Source organism: Macrobrachium nipponense, chromosome 2, assembly GCF_015104395.2.
Source record: "Macrobrachium nipponense isolate FS-2020 chromosome 2, ASM1510439v2, whole genome shotgun sequence".
Taxonomy (NCBI): Eukaryota; Metazoa; Arthropoda; class Malacostraca; order Decapoda; family Palaemonidae; genus Macrobrachium; species Macrobrachium nipponense.
Genome location: NC_087201.1, coordinates 128590299 through 128606790, shown reverse-complemented (window position 1 = coordinate 128606790; position 16492 = coordinate 128590299). Strand labels below are relative to the sequence as shown.

Genomic DNA, 16492 nt, shown 5'->3' with positions numbered 1-16492 from the left:
GTCTGAACTGGATGAGATGTTGGGCCTTCGGTTTCCTCCTCATTGTGGTTCACCAAATACAGCTGTAATATCGATTATCTCTTTCTGGAGATATGTCTGATAGTTTCCGGAGGGTGTTTAGTGAATAAAATTTGAGATATCAGAGGGAAGCAGAATTCTGTCCGAGTATGAATTTAATTTCAGTAAACGTTGAATTTACAGAAAGAACTTGCTTTTTAATATATTACTTTGAAAATCCATTTGTCAGGGGATCCTTCTCAGGCCTCCTGCTGGTGAGACAAGGCTGATTAGAGAGAGAGAGAGAGAGAGAGAGAGAGAGAGTTTGCTATAACCTTATTACTACAGTTGCTCATTCCTTGTCGGTATCATGCTCTTTATATTACACCTCGTATTTAGGCCTAAAGCAGGGAATGTGCGATGAGTGTTGACGCTACGCAATATCGTATTTCTAATATCATGGATGTATGAGAAAGTTTATGAGAGATAAAAGGAAAGAGGAGAGTCGGGGGAAGGAGGAGGAGAATAAAGGTTAGGAGTAATACTATGCTGCTGGTGAAGGTCATTGTGTCTGCGATGAAAGGAAGATCCCTAACCACTAAATTATGATACGACCCATAGGACTACCGAAAGGTTAGGATATCGAAGAAGTGGTTTGAAGAACAAGGAAGTATACATTATACATACATACATAGATACATGCATACACACACACACACACACACACACACACATATATATATATATATATATATATATATATATATATATATATATATATATATACGTTCTGTACAAGAATGTATCTGGTTAGTTTATTTACCTTGATAATGTGAATAAGAAAAAATTCCAGGTTTTGCAATATATGATCATGCAACTACATAAGCAAAATCCAAAGAGATAATGAGACTCTCGAACTGTAAAGGTGACGAGAACAGAGAAAGACGTTTTCAGCCATACCAATTAGTATTCTTCTGCCGCAGAAAGCTCTTCCAATAACTCCACGACTATAATAGTAAGAAAAAAAATGGTGTTTTTCGGGAATAAAGACGACCAGAGCTTCCTTTTAAAGTCGTTTGAAAGGTTTTCATTCGGCAAACACTCCGCTTCAGAAAATGGTAAGTCTATTATTATTATTATTATTATTATTATTATTATTATTATTATTATTATTATTATTATTATTATTATTATTATTATTATTATTATTATCTTTTGAAATACGTCAGCTTTACATTTCTATACTTTAAACAGGCTTTAAACGTGTTGGTAATTTTTATTACGCCTTCTAGTTCTTTAATTTACTTCTAGTGCTTTATTTTCTTAAAGTAAAGAATGGATTAAGCAGAAAATAAGAAGTGATTTCTAAGGATATTTCAGGTGCGTTCCAGGTGGATTAATTTTTTACTGCTTGAGAATAAAACGATTTGTGTTCTGTGTGATGCGTTCTTGTAGTTTTCTTGACATCTCTTGTTTGCGCAATTCTTAATTTAAACTAACTTACTTTTCAGGCAAGAGATATTTCTTGCAACAGTCTCTTATATATTTTTCTCATCTGTTTACAATTGGCCAAAAATCTATCTTGAAGATTTATCTCTGAATAATATGTTACGCAACGTAATAAATGGTTTTGCAATATCTTTTTCGGGAAGCCACGTAAATATCATTACCATTCCTGGAAACAACAAACTTCAATACTTCAAATAGATGATTGCCGAATGGCCTAGCATCATCAAGGGCCATTTACTACATGTATTGACTTCCGGTTGTCTGCGGCATGTTTACTCATATCGTGTGTCAATATTTACAGAATATCAATAACTGCCTAATTTACACAAATTTTATATTTTTAATTGCCTGTTTAAGAAATGTTTCTACATTTACAGTACTGTCATACTGTTGGCAACTGTTTTATTTCTTTCTTTTTTGTGTGTGGGGTGGGCGGGAGGAGGGGAAAGGGTGAATAGGAGTTGATACATTTGTCGTTTTAGGTACCTCGAGAATGTAGGAATCAATCAACGATGTCATTATGTGATCGTTGGAATAAACACGAAAGCTCTTGGTACTGAACCTCTGCCTGTGATATTCAAGCACTTACTTTGTCTATTAATATACACGTATCATAGCTGGATAAAGTAAGTTGGCAGACACCTATGGCATACTATGAACTTACTTAACTTTTTTTATTTCAATGCATATAGTTACGTAAATTAATGTCTTTTGAGCAGGTTTTATTTACGTAACGGTAACATTTCACTCGCTGACTTATTAGGTAAGCGAAACATCAAAACAAAATTCGAGACAACAGCTTTCTTCAGGCCAGAGCTTCTCGGTGTTTTCCCTCCAAAACTCTCGAACTCTTTTGATCAGTATGCATGACATTCTTCCCTCCAAGTAGTTTCAAATGGTACTTGAATGGAAGATTTTAAACCCCTCAGTTTCTAGCCATGCCTTTAAAGTTCGTGCCTAACAATACGGCCGCTTTAACAACCTTAGAGACGAGCCTTAAACCCCAATAAAGTAGATTGCTGCACCGAAGTTCATCATGGGGAGATATTGGAGTCTTTCCTGCGTCATTTAAAGTTATACTGTTTGTGGGGTCGTTTGCAGAGTGGCGGTGCGTAGGTTGTGTTATTTTTGAAGACAAGGTCCAATAGGTTCTCTGGGACGGTGACCATAGCAAAAGGGAATTGGAGATGGGAAAGTTACTTTTGTGCAACAATTGTTTGCCGGTCTTTGTATTTTAATTGACCAATAAATCTTTTTATTTGACAGGGTCTTTTGAGATAAATAAGATAACAATCACTGTCAAGTTTGGGTGCTGAATCATGGATGAACCTTCTATGCAGAAAACAGATTTGCTCATTGGGTGGTACTACCAGAACTGTGCTTTATGGTTAGTTATAGGGACAAATAACGTGGCATTCCGCTACATTAGCTTTTGTAATAATAATGGTAATATGACACGTACTCAAGGGCACAAGTTGATTTATTCATTGTTGAGTGCGCTTGGCATAGGTATGCTCTTTTAATAAGTGTTCTTTTGTCATCTAAGGTAAACGTCTTCTATTCAAGTCATTTATATGTATTTGGTTGTGTATATTATATACTCACACACACACACACATATATGTATATATATATATATATATATATAATATATATATGAATTATATATTATACTATATACACACATACATACATTGTCTAATACAGAATAAGGACATTTCAATTTCTTGTCTGTATTCCCAGTTGAAAAATCATTATTTTATAGTTTCAACTAAAAGCAATGACTGCTATCATTTTTGGCAATGTTAACCTGCGTTAATATTATAAAACTTTCTTTGAAGGACTATCCTTCCCTGTGTTAAATTCACTGCCGCATTTCATTTCACTTATTTGAACATACGAAGGGGTTTCCTTTTTGCTCTCTTTCGGAATGCACTTTGATGCTTAAAATGCTTCTTCAGTTGCTGAATCTTTACTGGAGGTCAGTGCATGGTACTTTTGAATCCTTACGAATTCCAAAATTATCAATAATAACATATATTTATTACTATGAGATTTGAAAATTGTACTGGTGTTCATATTTACTCTTCACATGTTTTATTTGTTTTTATTTATTATTTTTGTTTTCACTTCTAGAGTACGTTGTTTCGTGTTGTGCGCTTGCGCACTTTTCCACACACATTGGGTTTATGCCCGTTATTGATTATGTTAATGCATTAAGTCTTCTGCTGCAATATGCTGATGTATTGCTGCATAGAGAATACAGTATTGGAGAGGTTTCATTTAGCTTAAATTTAACACTAAAATAACATTGAGCTGTGAGAAAGTTTATGTTTTCTTTGCTCTGAAAATTACCTTTATTATTATAATAATAATATAAGAATAATAAGGGTAGTTCTAACAAGAGCCCTTGTCCAGCTACTTCTAATAATTTTTTCTTAATTGAACTTCACCATCAATATTGTGAAGGTTATTGTTCTCATCAGTATTTTTATGATTAGATTTTTTAAAATTTCTCTGTGACACTTTGTTTTTAACAGAACATTGTGAAATTGGTCACAAAGAACCATCAAATGACCCCTGGATTATTTGGCCCAAATAATTAAGAAGTGACCGACTTTCAAGATCACGAGTTTAAGCAATAGGAAAACTTGTCAAAACATTTAATTAGGAAATTTCTCGGAATATAATTCTAACCAATCTAATATTATTTAACTTTCATAGAAATGCCAGGCTTATGAAACTTCAAACCCTTAGGACACAGCTGGCAAATCCTGACTTCCTACATTTTTTAAGAACAATAATGCGGTGCTATTATACCATTTAGGGTCATTCGTATCGGTGCAAAGATGAAAAAAAAATGAAATGGATCTGAAACGATTCCTCCGAATTTGGTGGAATCGTGAACAGTAACATGTGCTTTAGACAACGAAGATATTTTTGTTCACAGTATTTTCACTGAAAACGGCAAATGGTTGCTGCATCAGGGATATTCTCTAGTATGGTAAAGATATCAATAATTCGCATGGGCAATTAGACAAATATCCAGTCATCATTATTGTTTTTGTTGATATTGCTTTTCAGGAAAACCATTTTTTTTTATCATTGTGACTTGAAACCAGTTTTAAAAACAGGACACTATCTTATTTGCATACTTCCCAAACTCTCTAAAGTCATTACATTCTTGGCATTGCTCTAGAAGGAACTAACACCATGAGTATAACTTGTCATTGACTCTCCAGTATGCTTAGCACGGCTTAATCTTTAAAAGCTAACTTTTTGTTAGCTGTAGTGATCTAGAAATATAATCAGTGCTTGTTTTATGATCGAAGTTTACTGTCGTCTTTAACAAAACTTCTGTTCAGTCCTCTGATGTTCTTCATAGTTACCAAAACCTTAATGGAGTTTGAGGAGAATGCTAGATTTTGGCGTTTTGCTGTTGAAGGCTGATGATATTCCTATCATTGCTTACTGGTGACTTTATCAGATGTCTCCATTACGTAAGGATTACTATTATAATTTTTTTTTTTAAACTGAATGAATGGAATCCCTCTCATGTGTTTCATTATTAACTCGCCTAAATCGATGCTGCTTACGAGCTGGGTTCATTACTCCTCATAGTGCTTTTCTTATGGCAGTTGTCTTACTTTGTGAGCTGATTGATGAACTCTTCGATGCTTTACTAGCGGAGACTATAGATTCTCTTCTTCAGCGCTTTACTGTCGATGTGTCTTATGACTGTTTAAATTCTGTTTAGAACAAGTGCGCCATGTTTACCTGGCAGAAATGATAGTATTTGCCGCATTTTGTTTTTCCTGGAAAAGGTTCCTAAAGCCGTCTGGATTGCTTGAATGGTAGACGATGCTTATACTCTGGGAGCTTTGCAATCCGCAAAGATTAGGTTTTATTGATGACTTTGGCTTAATAGGCGCATTGTCCACAGACAGTGAAATTTACTGACACTCTTTACAAGGCATACTACAATAAGTTCATCCACCAAGCCCCATCGGGAAGGGAGCTTTTATCATGCACACACGCTGATTAGCGCGAATATATGGTCCTTTTATTAACAATATATGAACCGTATAGCAATGGGCCCTGTAATTATCCGAGAGAATGTACCACTGATGCTCCCTCCCCCACCCTCTTTGGTCCATTTCCGGTCCGGAATAAATGCGCTTGCTTCCGTGAGGTTCAGCAAGGTCAGTTAATTTAATTTTGTTCAGAGAACTTATTATATTTGCTGTACTGGTTTTAAAAGTAAAAATACAAAAATTTCTCTCTCTCTCTCTCTCTCTCTCTCTCTCTCTCCTCTCCTCTCTCTCTCTCTCTCTCTCTCTCACAGGCATAGTAAGAAAGAGACCCATCAAGTGTTAGCGCCAACCTTCGCCGTTTATGAGAATATTTATGACCCTAGGAATAATGGTCTTTGGAATATGGCCGCCATTAAAGAGATTTGGAAACATAGCAAAGGGCTCACTGATTGCTGACTTAGAACGTCGAAAATTAATTTTGGTTACATTTCGTCATGCAACCTGCAGCGTATTGCCAGTTACAGTCACAACACAAACAAAAGTTCGAGTATAGACTGACGCACGTACTAACATACGTTCCAAGAGCACGTGACAGCTGGACAAATTAGTGTCGCGTTAAGCCAGGTGGCGGTAGCACGTGGATCAAACGGACCTGCGGCGCTAAACTGGATTACAGTGGCAGTAGTCTGTTGATGGAATTGTGCGGTTGTGGATTACAGCATCTGTGCAACAAAAGAAAGAAAAGGAGACATCATCTACATGTAGCTGAGAAGTGCAGTTATTTATCGCCGTACAGCGCAGCTTTTGTGGGAGTAGCCCTTGTGAAAGAGGGAATTCTGTCAAGGTCGTTGTAAAAGTTGCTGTTTTGCTTGGGAAGCGAACCCATCAAAAGGGTATTTCGGAAATTAGACGGAGGACCGCAAAGATTTAACAGAATCTCCGAAATGAGATTACTGTAAAAGATATCAAACATCTCGCTGTTTTAGACAAGATTGGTGTAGAGAAAATGAGGCACAAATTAAGTGGGGTTTAGCTGACAAACCATCACCCCTCTCAATGTTTTTTGAAAGGCGAACCTGTAAGTGCTTTCAGTAGCACAGAAATGAAAGGTTTAACTTGCAATTTTCTGTGAACATTTCATGAAGTTAGTGAGTTGCTGGTATTATCGTTGCACTAGAAAGACTATGTGGAATGTGTTTTAGGTTCTATTATGTGAAGAACTTTGTTTTGGTAAAGGAAGATGACAATTTCACTTCGATTATTGAGTTGGAATAATGTTGTTGAATACATCTAAGGCCAATGAGTTATCGGTTTCGGATAGACTTCTCTTGAGGTACGACATTCCACGTAATTCTCAGGCACGGCTTGTCGACCTTCGAAGTGCCACTCTCAAAGATCAGAATAAAAGTATTCTTAATGAATAGAATATGATTAAAAAAATAGACTTGGACATCTGAGAATGCAGTATATATTTACTAGTTAAAGATAAAAAGTGATTAGCGAAACGATATTCACTCACCTCCTAGACAGGCGAGGTGACATGATCTAAATCTGTAATCTATGAATAAGGATATAAATGCCATGGAATGATTACGCGTTATTATCGACAGGCTGGTATCCACCTCTAAGATTTGGAGACATCTTTTATAAGGAAATTTTAAACATCTGAACAGCAATCATGATCAAGTTTACCATGGTTCAAGTCGATCGTAAGTGGAATGGTGTTTCCATTCTTTAAGTATCTCCCTTAGAACTCGCGCTTAATCTTTAATATTATCTGAATTGCAAATTCGCAGTGAGTTACATTTTATGTATTTTTGATAAATGCTATGCTCATATGATTCATTGCACTTTCGTTAAGCTTGGGCTCAACTTTACTGAATAGTAGTTTGTATCTCCATCATTTATACTTTTCATTTTCTTTCTTTCATTTTGCTTTTGAATGGTTTGTTGACGATGAAGGTAAAAGACTTTAGAAACATATTATCTGTAGTTAGTATGATTACTTGGAAGATTATCGTACTATATGCGAGACAAAGAGAAATTTTTTTTTAAATTAGCAATTCTTCTTTGTTTTGGAGAGCTGTACACTTGCTGTTTAGGAGCAATAAATGAATGATTCACTTTAATCTCCTTGTAAAAAGAACGTCTGTCTTTTATTTTTTTCTTAAAGCACAAAGGAAAACCTCAAGTGAAGGCCTTCTCCACATGATTCATACGAATAATTCAAGGTTTTATTATTAATTTCATTATTATCATCTTTTAAGTCTCGGAAGTGGATAGTTCCCTAAAAAGGAGAATTTCTTCACAAAGTGCATCAACTTAGGCCACGGTCGACTTCAGGTACAGCATATTGTGACTTCAGAATCTCTAATCTGCCAAAATGAGATTTCCTCTTACTCGTTACGGGACAGGAAATGAACTAAGCCGTGTCTTAACTATTGATTTTTAACCGCCATCGGTCGTAGGCCAGGTGAGGGTCTGGGACTGGGAGCGTATGTTATTCTCAGCTTTCCAAGTATTCGAGCATCATTCAAAATTACAATAGTAATTACTAGCGCGTCCACTAGCGTATAAAGGTGTACCCCTACATATGTTAAACTTCCTGTTTATAATGTGCATCACTTTCATACAGCATTTGCGTGGAAAATATACATATGATGAGATAAGAAATAAAAAAGAACAATTTAATATAAAAAGTTGTGTCAAGGATCCACCCCCGTCGGTCATAGCCTATTCGCCCCTAGAACTCCAGGAACGAGAGCAGATGTGAATCGCTAATTAAAACGGAAGATTGATGTGTTGCCAAGTCTCACAACAAATGTTCGGGGGTGTGGTGCTTGTAAGGTGTATTGAATAGACGCTATTACTCCTAGGATCTGGAACCCTCCCTACAGGTTTCAAACCTTTTCGCTTTATAGTAACACGGTGCTTAAAGGCCTGGCACGTAATATAATATTCTTCTTCCTGGGGGAAACGATGAATTTGCGGATTTAAGTTTGTCTTTTAGCCCTTATATAGGACGTGTTCGCAAACTCTCTCTCTCTCTCTCTCTCTCTCTATATATATATATATATTATATATATATATATATATATCATATATATATATATATACACACACACACACACACATATATGTATATATATATAATATAATATATAAGTATAATTATATATATATAAATATATATTATATAGGTACAAGTGCAGTGCATTCGTGCGCAAATATATAACGACACAGACAAAAATGCAGTGATTGCATAAGAACCAGTATAAGCGTTATTTCTCATTTGGAATGCTTTTACCTTTTATGGATATTGCTAACAGCAAAAGGCATGACAAACCAAAATGGGAACGAAGACTTCTAAGTTGGAATCCATAGTAAGTTGGGAGCTTCAGAGCTTCGGAGAGAGAGAGGGAGAGAGAGAGATGGTACTTTTACTTATTCAGATATGTAAGAGCTTATGATAAAAGATGATTATTATAGCTTACCTGCTTTTTGAGGACTGTTGATACCATACGTTTTTTATGACCTTCCAATAAAATCTTTAAATTCTATCGAGCAGGTGTCGTTAATGTTAGTAATGTCTTTACCTTTTTTAATTAGTAATATTAACAACCGACACTCTGCATTTCATCTAGGTCACCGGACCTAGAAGCTCGTAGAATGTTAAAGAACTTTCCCGTCATACGCTAAACAATAGTAGTGTCGGCAGTGTTGGAAGGACTTGGCGAGGGTTTGGAGCAGGGTGGTACTACGGTACATCCTATTGTTACCGACCTCAGCTACCTGTAATGTTATCATTTTTACATATTCCATTGTGCTGTCGTCGTTGTTTATCTTTACTGCAAACTGATTTATAAAGAGAGAGAGAGAGAGAGAGAAAATGTGATTATTTTATATTTTCGTTGAACAAATTTTGGTATTGTGCTGTACTTTATTTCGTCTCTTAACGCAATAGTGGACACGAATCATCGACTTCGAAATTTCTTCCCGTGTCTTGCGTCCGTAAATTACGAAGATAAGAAATGTTTTAAAACCCCAGGACTAAAATTATTCAAAATATCACGAGCGGCAGATCACAAAGAATTTTGGCCAGTCACACTGGTCCCAAGCTTGGATGTGAGAGGAACCTTTTGCACTTGATTATTTCTCGTCTTGTTTTAATGAAACACTCGTTACTCTTGCAGCACAGCACAGCACAGCACAATGATCTGATGTAAATGGCAATTTGTTAAGATGATATGCAAAAGCCATATTACTAGCTTTTGCTAGCGGTCGGTTCAGTAGCAACTATATTTACCATGGAACCTTGCATTCATAAAAGATAATTCGCCAAGGCTTTAGAGTGAGTTCTTTATCGGGACCGGTCGTAGAGCCATAAAGAATCGATTTGATTCTGGAGCTGTTCCGGATCGTGGCTAATTACCATAAAAAACAGCGTTATTTTCGCCTACAATCCCAAATCGATCAGAGGAAACTGTTTCGCGTGACGGAAAGTTAATGAATATATATATATATATACATATATATATATATAAATTAATGTATAGCATTTATATAATAAGTATAAGTATGATATATGTATATATCAATAATAATATATTAACGGACAATATGTAAAAAAAAAAGAAACAAGAAATCGCAATAGCTTTAAATCAAAATGGGATTTTATATGCAATTCTTTACTAAGTTCGCAAAGTTCCTCGTTGGACGAGAGGGTTACGTGCTCGCCTGCCGAGTTCGATTCCCCGCTCTGGCAACGTGGAATCAGAGGAATTTATTTCTGGTGATTAGAAATTGATTTCTTGATATAATATGGTTCGGATCCCACAATAAGCTGTAGGTCCCGTTGCTAAGCAACCAGTTGGTTCTTAGCCACGTGAAAAATAACTAAGCCTTCGGGTCAGCCCTAGGAGAGCTGTTAATCAGTTCAGTGGTCTGGTAAAACTAAGATATGCTTAACTTTTATAGTTATGAATGGTACCTCATCGATCTTCATAACACAATAACCGACTGCTCAAACTACGCAATTAAATCTGTAAGATTGCAATATGCTGCAACGGAATTTGATAAGAAGATTTCTGTACAGTTCACCATATGACATCTGGAGTGGTCTTGAAGTGTCCACTTGAAAACTAAGGATGGTAACACGGTGTTTATGAACGCTTGCAGGTGACAGTCGAATGACTTCATCAAGCCTGTACTGGAATGTTCTGAATGTATGAGACCACAAGATCATAATACAATCAGTTGGTTTGCACAATAAAACATGAAAAGTATGACTGCAGCATTGTAAATGCTACGTCATAAATATTGGAAAACTAAGAATGATAAAGATCACATTACTCTTCGACTGAAGATTGGAGTTAAGCAGGCCTTCGAAAGTTCCCAACTTTATGATTCTTCAGTCAGGCATTTATACTATATCGCTAGAACACTTTTTCTCTCTCCTTTATACATTCATGCTATGGAATTTCCGGCATCATAACTCTAAATATTGTTATTCAAATTGAGCAAAGTATCAAATGGAAAATTCCGAAAAGGCCAATAACTTTCATTGGTATTATGGGTGATAAGCCAAGATGAAAGGGGAAATTACGAAGTGAAATACGGCTTATCGAAAAGGATATCTCCCAGCAATAATTTAAATCATAATTATCATGAAAGGAAAAAGTAAACCATATCTTATTTATTTAGTTTTTTGCAATCTTCTCTTTACAGAGAAAGATCCCGCTAAACTGCTGATATTCGGATGGGAAAACTGTATTCCAATAATGACATAAGTAAAGATCAAGGACTTGACCTTGCTATGATTAAGAAAAAACGGGGGCGGGGGTGAGAATAATTAACAAATGCCTTTTTGTTTTTAAAATGGGTGGTACCAGATGTGTATAGCAAGCACCAAGCCATTTTAATCCAGTGATAAACCATTTTTTATAAACAATTTTCTTCAAGGTTTCACTGAATGAGAGATTACAAAAGGTTCATTATTTACAAAGGTTTGCATGGTTGAGCCTGTATATATTGTTGATGAACTGATGAATGAAGTACTTATGGCCATCAATTTCGCTCCTCAAATAAAAATATAATTATCAGTTTTGGGAGTGCTCGACAGAAACGACCTAGTTTTTACCTGTCTGATAGCCTGGCAAAAACTCAGCCTTGTTTTCGGGCTTTTGCTCATTCAAGAAAAAGTTGAAGATTTTGGTTGTTATTTACCTTGCGTTTGTTTTAAATGAACTCTACTCATGAAAAAAATAAAATATTCTAATTACTAGAAATTCTTCTGAAATACAAGTAACCGTTCCAAATTTTTCTTATATTTACTTTAAGATTTTGTGTCTTGCTTATTCTTGAGATATAATCACACTCCACTAATATTATCTAACGTTATGCGTAATTCACCTTTCCCTACATTAATTTCGGGGGGAGCTGATAGAGGCCGCTTTGGAGAATTCCGCTCCACCCCACTCTCTGTCTGTCTGTCTGTCTGTGTGTCTGTCTGTCTGTCTCTCGCCCATAAAGTGGCACGCTGGACAAAGCGATAAACACGATTTTGTCCTACTCCACACCCGCCTTTTCCTTGTCTTTGGAAAAATACTTCGTTTACACCAGAATTTAAACCTTCTCCCTCTTGGTAAGTTTTTTTCCCCGTAGAGTATGGAAAAAAATCATACCAAGTTTACGAGAGAGAGAGAGAGAGAGAGAGAGAGAGAGAGAGAGAGAGAGAGAGAGAGAGAGAGAGAGAGAGAGAGAGAGGGGTGATGCTATAACCGACTTGTTTTATGTTTTATATTTTCAGTTAATTCTTTTGCTTAAAGGTATTCGATATATTGTACCGTGCAGTTATGTAAAAGTGTGTGTGTGTGTGTGTGTGTGTGTGGCCGGGGGGGAGGGTTACTTATTCATAAAGTCCATTGTTTCGATCCAGGCCACCAGTCAACCCGGTTATAAATGCAAGTGGAGTCAAGAAAATGGTATGGGGCTGTATATGTATGTATGTATGTATGTATGTATGGTATGTATACTATATATATTATATATTATCTGTTTATATATATATATATATATAATATATAATATATATCAATATATATATGGATATGTATGTATGTGTGTATATATATATATATATATATATATATATATATATATATACACACACACACACACACACACATTCAAGTGGAATATGTTTTGGGATCTATATAAATGCGCTATTAAGAAAAATTATTTTTATTCATCAACACCAACCACCGCTTATATGTACGCAAAAATCGACATGGGTTTGCATCTCCGTATGAGAAGGTATGAATTCCTTCCTTTGATTTTGAATATTTCGAAAGTTATACATCACTTTATGATAAAATTTTGAATAATAAATATCAACTCTTTGCCATGTGAACCTAAAGGGATCAGATTCACGATTAACATGTTTAAATCCGACAGAAACGTTTTTAGCAGGAATATATTCCTGTCAATTGTCTGGATTAATATATCCTTTCCCATTTTCTTTAGGGGAATAAAACCCAGAGAAATATGAGAAACGGTGTTCAAATTTACGGCTCAAAACCAGTTTACGTAGGTAGCGGATCTCTAGCAATGCTATATGCAGCGGTTGCACCCACTGCGTGGTCACCCTGCGTAAAGAATTTTTATTTGGAATCAGATAGTGTTTCTTCCGTTTCATAAAAGGTTTTGACTCATTCATGAAATCATTCTCTCACTACGTTGGTTCTAAGCAGACAAGCACCTCTCTCTCTTTTTCCGCATAATGTATAGTTGTCTTGTATTGAGAGTTTGCGTATTTTTATTGACGTACTTTGAGCATTATAAGTTTTTTTTCTTTTTTGCTTACCTCGCGTTTCTGCTGAATCACGAAGGCACAAAAGGACTTCATATTTTTGTTTGATTTTAGTCTTCATTAACTTTTAGACTAGAGATAAATATTGTATCGTCCGAAAAAAAAAGGAATTCATACAAGGTGATATAAGAATAGATGCATGGTCATTTCTTTGGTAAAAGCAGAAATGTGACTCTGCAGATTTATATTATCGTTTCAATTGAAGCGAGCCAAAGGAATGATCAGAGGCTTGTAGTACTGTTAAAAATGCGAAGTATCACTAAAAAAATGGAATAAAACACGAATTCAGCACTAAATGTTAAGTGAGAGAGAGAGAGAGAGAGAGAGAGAGAGAGAGAGAGAGAGAGGGGCATATTTTACATTTTCATACATACAAAATCTCATAATTAAGGACCAATAATATTACGGTTTCTGATCATTGCTTGAGCGTTGCAGCATCGATGTATCACAATCTGTTCATTGATGTCGAAGCGGGAAAATTCTCCCACCCGGAAATGATCAGTGTTGTACTGAAATTATATCCCCAAGGAATTAGCAACCTGGAACTTACAACTGTACTTTTCCGGTTGCCGAGGATAGGTTTAACATAACCTGACCGAACAACAGACAACCCCTCGTACCACTCGCTTCGCGGCAGAGGAGGTACTTCAGCACACAGGAAATTTTGTAACTCAATATATTTGTCAGCAATGTATCATATTACAGCGTGTTCAACTTTCACTTTTATTTTTTTTTAGTTGTGGACGCAAGTTCTTGGTCGATATACAAATCGGTATGAATACTAGGAAACATTGTTTGCAAATAGTTTGCAAACATTGTTTGGAAACTTTGTTTGCAAACAGTTTCCTAGTGTGGACAGGCCTTTAGAAAATATTTGAAAGGATAGACACGCCTCTCCATCGCCCACTTGGGCTTAAGCACGCGTTCACTCTCCAGAATAGACCGCGCACGAACTGTGATCTCTTCTGTCAACAGTTATAATCCCCCACTTCTCTTCTCTCCCAGAATGCGAAACTTGTCTGCATATATGGGGTCGTTAATTTTTTGTTAGATTTCCAAAATGAAAATGCAAAATTGAACTGGAATAACATTAATTTTCGTGTTTCATTATCTTTAGGAAACGAAAGCACGTTATGAATTTTGACCATCAGGTTTCTTAATTTATAAACCAATTGTATTAGTTTGTTTTTTATTTTTATAACCTAGGGTAATTTCAGGGAGGTTGATATTAGTTTTTTTTTCACTGTTCGAGTATTACCGGTAATATATTCTGTTCGGTTTTTACTCCCAGGCAAAGACAGCAAAACAAGAAGTTTAGACGAAGATGGTCTTTGCGACAGAGCAACAAAGTTAATCTAGTAATCGTAATGATCATTATTTCTGGTAGTGTAATGGGATGGCTGCCTTCGTTTGCATTATTCATCAGGCTATGTGATCTGCGGCAGCATTCAAGTGTAGTTTTTGGTCATTTACTTGAAAATTGTTTCTCTTGTTTAACCAGATAATTGAAGGTGATCGCTCTCTTTCTCAGTAGTACACATGAGAAAATGAGCCTTATAACAAAAGCAGCCTAAAAAGTGTAGGCGGCGCCGATGAAGTTCTTTTCAGCATCCTTTCTCCCTTAGCTGCATTTTTGTTCTTTGCTACAGTTCCATATTTTCTCTTTCACTCAGCCATCCAATTTCTTGCAAGTTGATGGGCAAGCAATTCAATAGTTTTGTGTTCCTCGTTCCTGTTTTAAAAGCGATTCTTGTCCACTTTGTTTATTTATTACCTTTAATTTTTCTTTCTAGTCCTGCGACTCTTCGATTATAAGATAAACAGAATTGGATATTTGTCCATAATTAAGTGGCAAATAACCCTGGCATAGAAGCTCCCATGACCCCCTGTTCGGGCTATAGGCATGGGATTAGCAGTAGGACCTTCAAGTAGGAATGAGTTCTAGCTCTGTCTGTGTTGCTGCAGTACCCTCTATACAGTACTAAAATACACTCACATATCCACAAAACTACACTCCAATTTAGCAAATACGATTTGTTTCAATATGTCAGTAGACTTCGAGCGTGATCATTGGTATTATTTACCTCCTGCTCATTCTTACGGAAACGTTGGTCGAAGTATTACTTTAGAATCCCAAAGCTTATGTAGAGGGTTATCAGACTTCCTTTAGAAATTATTATTCATTTTTAATTATCATAATCATAATTGTTGTCATTAATTTACTGTCGTTTATGTAAAGCGTTCTGTGAAAGTGTTTAAATTCTTTAATTAGATAAAAACAGATCATCATGGAAATGAATACTGAAATGTTTTGAAATCTTTGTCCCCTTCAACAAACAATGATTTCAAAGTTTTACGCAGGATGTTTATCTATAGTCACAGATTACCGAAAAGGCTAAAATTGCCAATGGCATGGTAAAACTTTCTAATATAACGAAATCATTGATGGAAATGTTTCAGTGCAATGAAGCTTTCCAAAAACACATTTTCTAATGATTTCCACGAGAGAAATGTTTATGATGATAAGTTGGGCGTGGTCTCGCATGCTCTCCTTTCTATCAGGAGTCGTTTATCATCTTCGTGTGCGGTTGGTTTTCACCACAAAACCGCCGTCTTAATTGGTCAATTTCCTCTTCTTTATAACCTGTCCGTGAATTCAGGCCTCTCTTGGAATCTGGTGAAATTTTATGAGTGAAAGTCAGTTTGACTTTATGATAACTCCCGCATATTTTTTTTCATTACTTTGCCTCTATTGAACGAACGTTTTCCTGCCGTTTGCTTATACGACTTTTATAAAATCACACGCATTCATACTGTCTGTTAAATGGAATATTTGAAGAGAATGCTGGTTTTGGAAATCAAGTCTGAAAAACTACCCAGTCCGTATTTTCATCTGAAAGGAATCGCAATAAAAATTCAAATAACGAATGTTCCGAATCCATAAATCATTGTAGGCCTACTTCCTACGTTCCTAGTCCCAAAGGAGAGCAGTCCCGCTTTGAAGATTCATATTTCTGAAGGTTCTGAAGACCTTATAACGAACCTCATCAATATGTCTTATTATTGTAATAGGCTTAGCATT

At 35.9% G+C, this 16492-nt stretch overlaps 1 protein-coding gene across 7 annotated transcripts in view; it reads left to right on the top strand.

Annotated features, from left to right (window-relative positions):
• LOC135220982 (protein PALS2-like) overlaps positions 1–16492 on the top strand; it is a 212831-nt gene that overhangs the window by 102576 nt on the left and 93763 nt on the right. Inside the window, exon 1 of one of the 7 annotated variants that reach the window (XM_064258681.1) lies at positions 875–1115. The exons of 5 other annotated variants lie outside the window; for them this stretch is intronic. In XM_064258681.1, coding sequence (XP_064114751.1) covers positions 1025–1115 — 91 coding nt within the window. In that variant the 5' untranslated portion in view covers positions 875–1024. Of the gene's footprint in view, positions 1–874; positions 1116–7203; positions 7250–16492 lie in introns of those variants that run through there. One more of the 7 variants, XM_064258682.1, reaches the window with a different exon arrangement.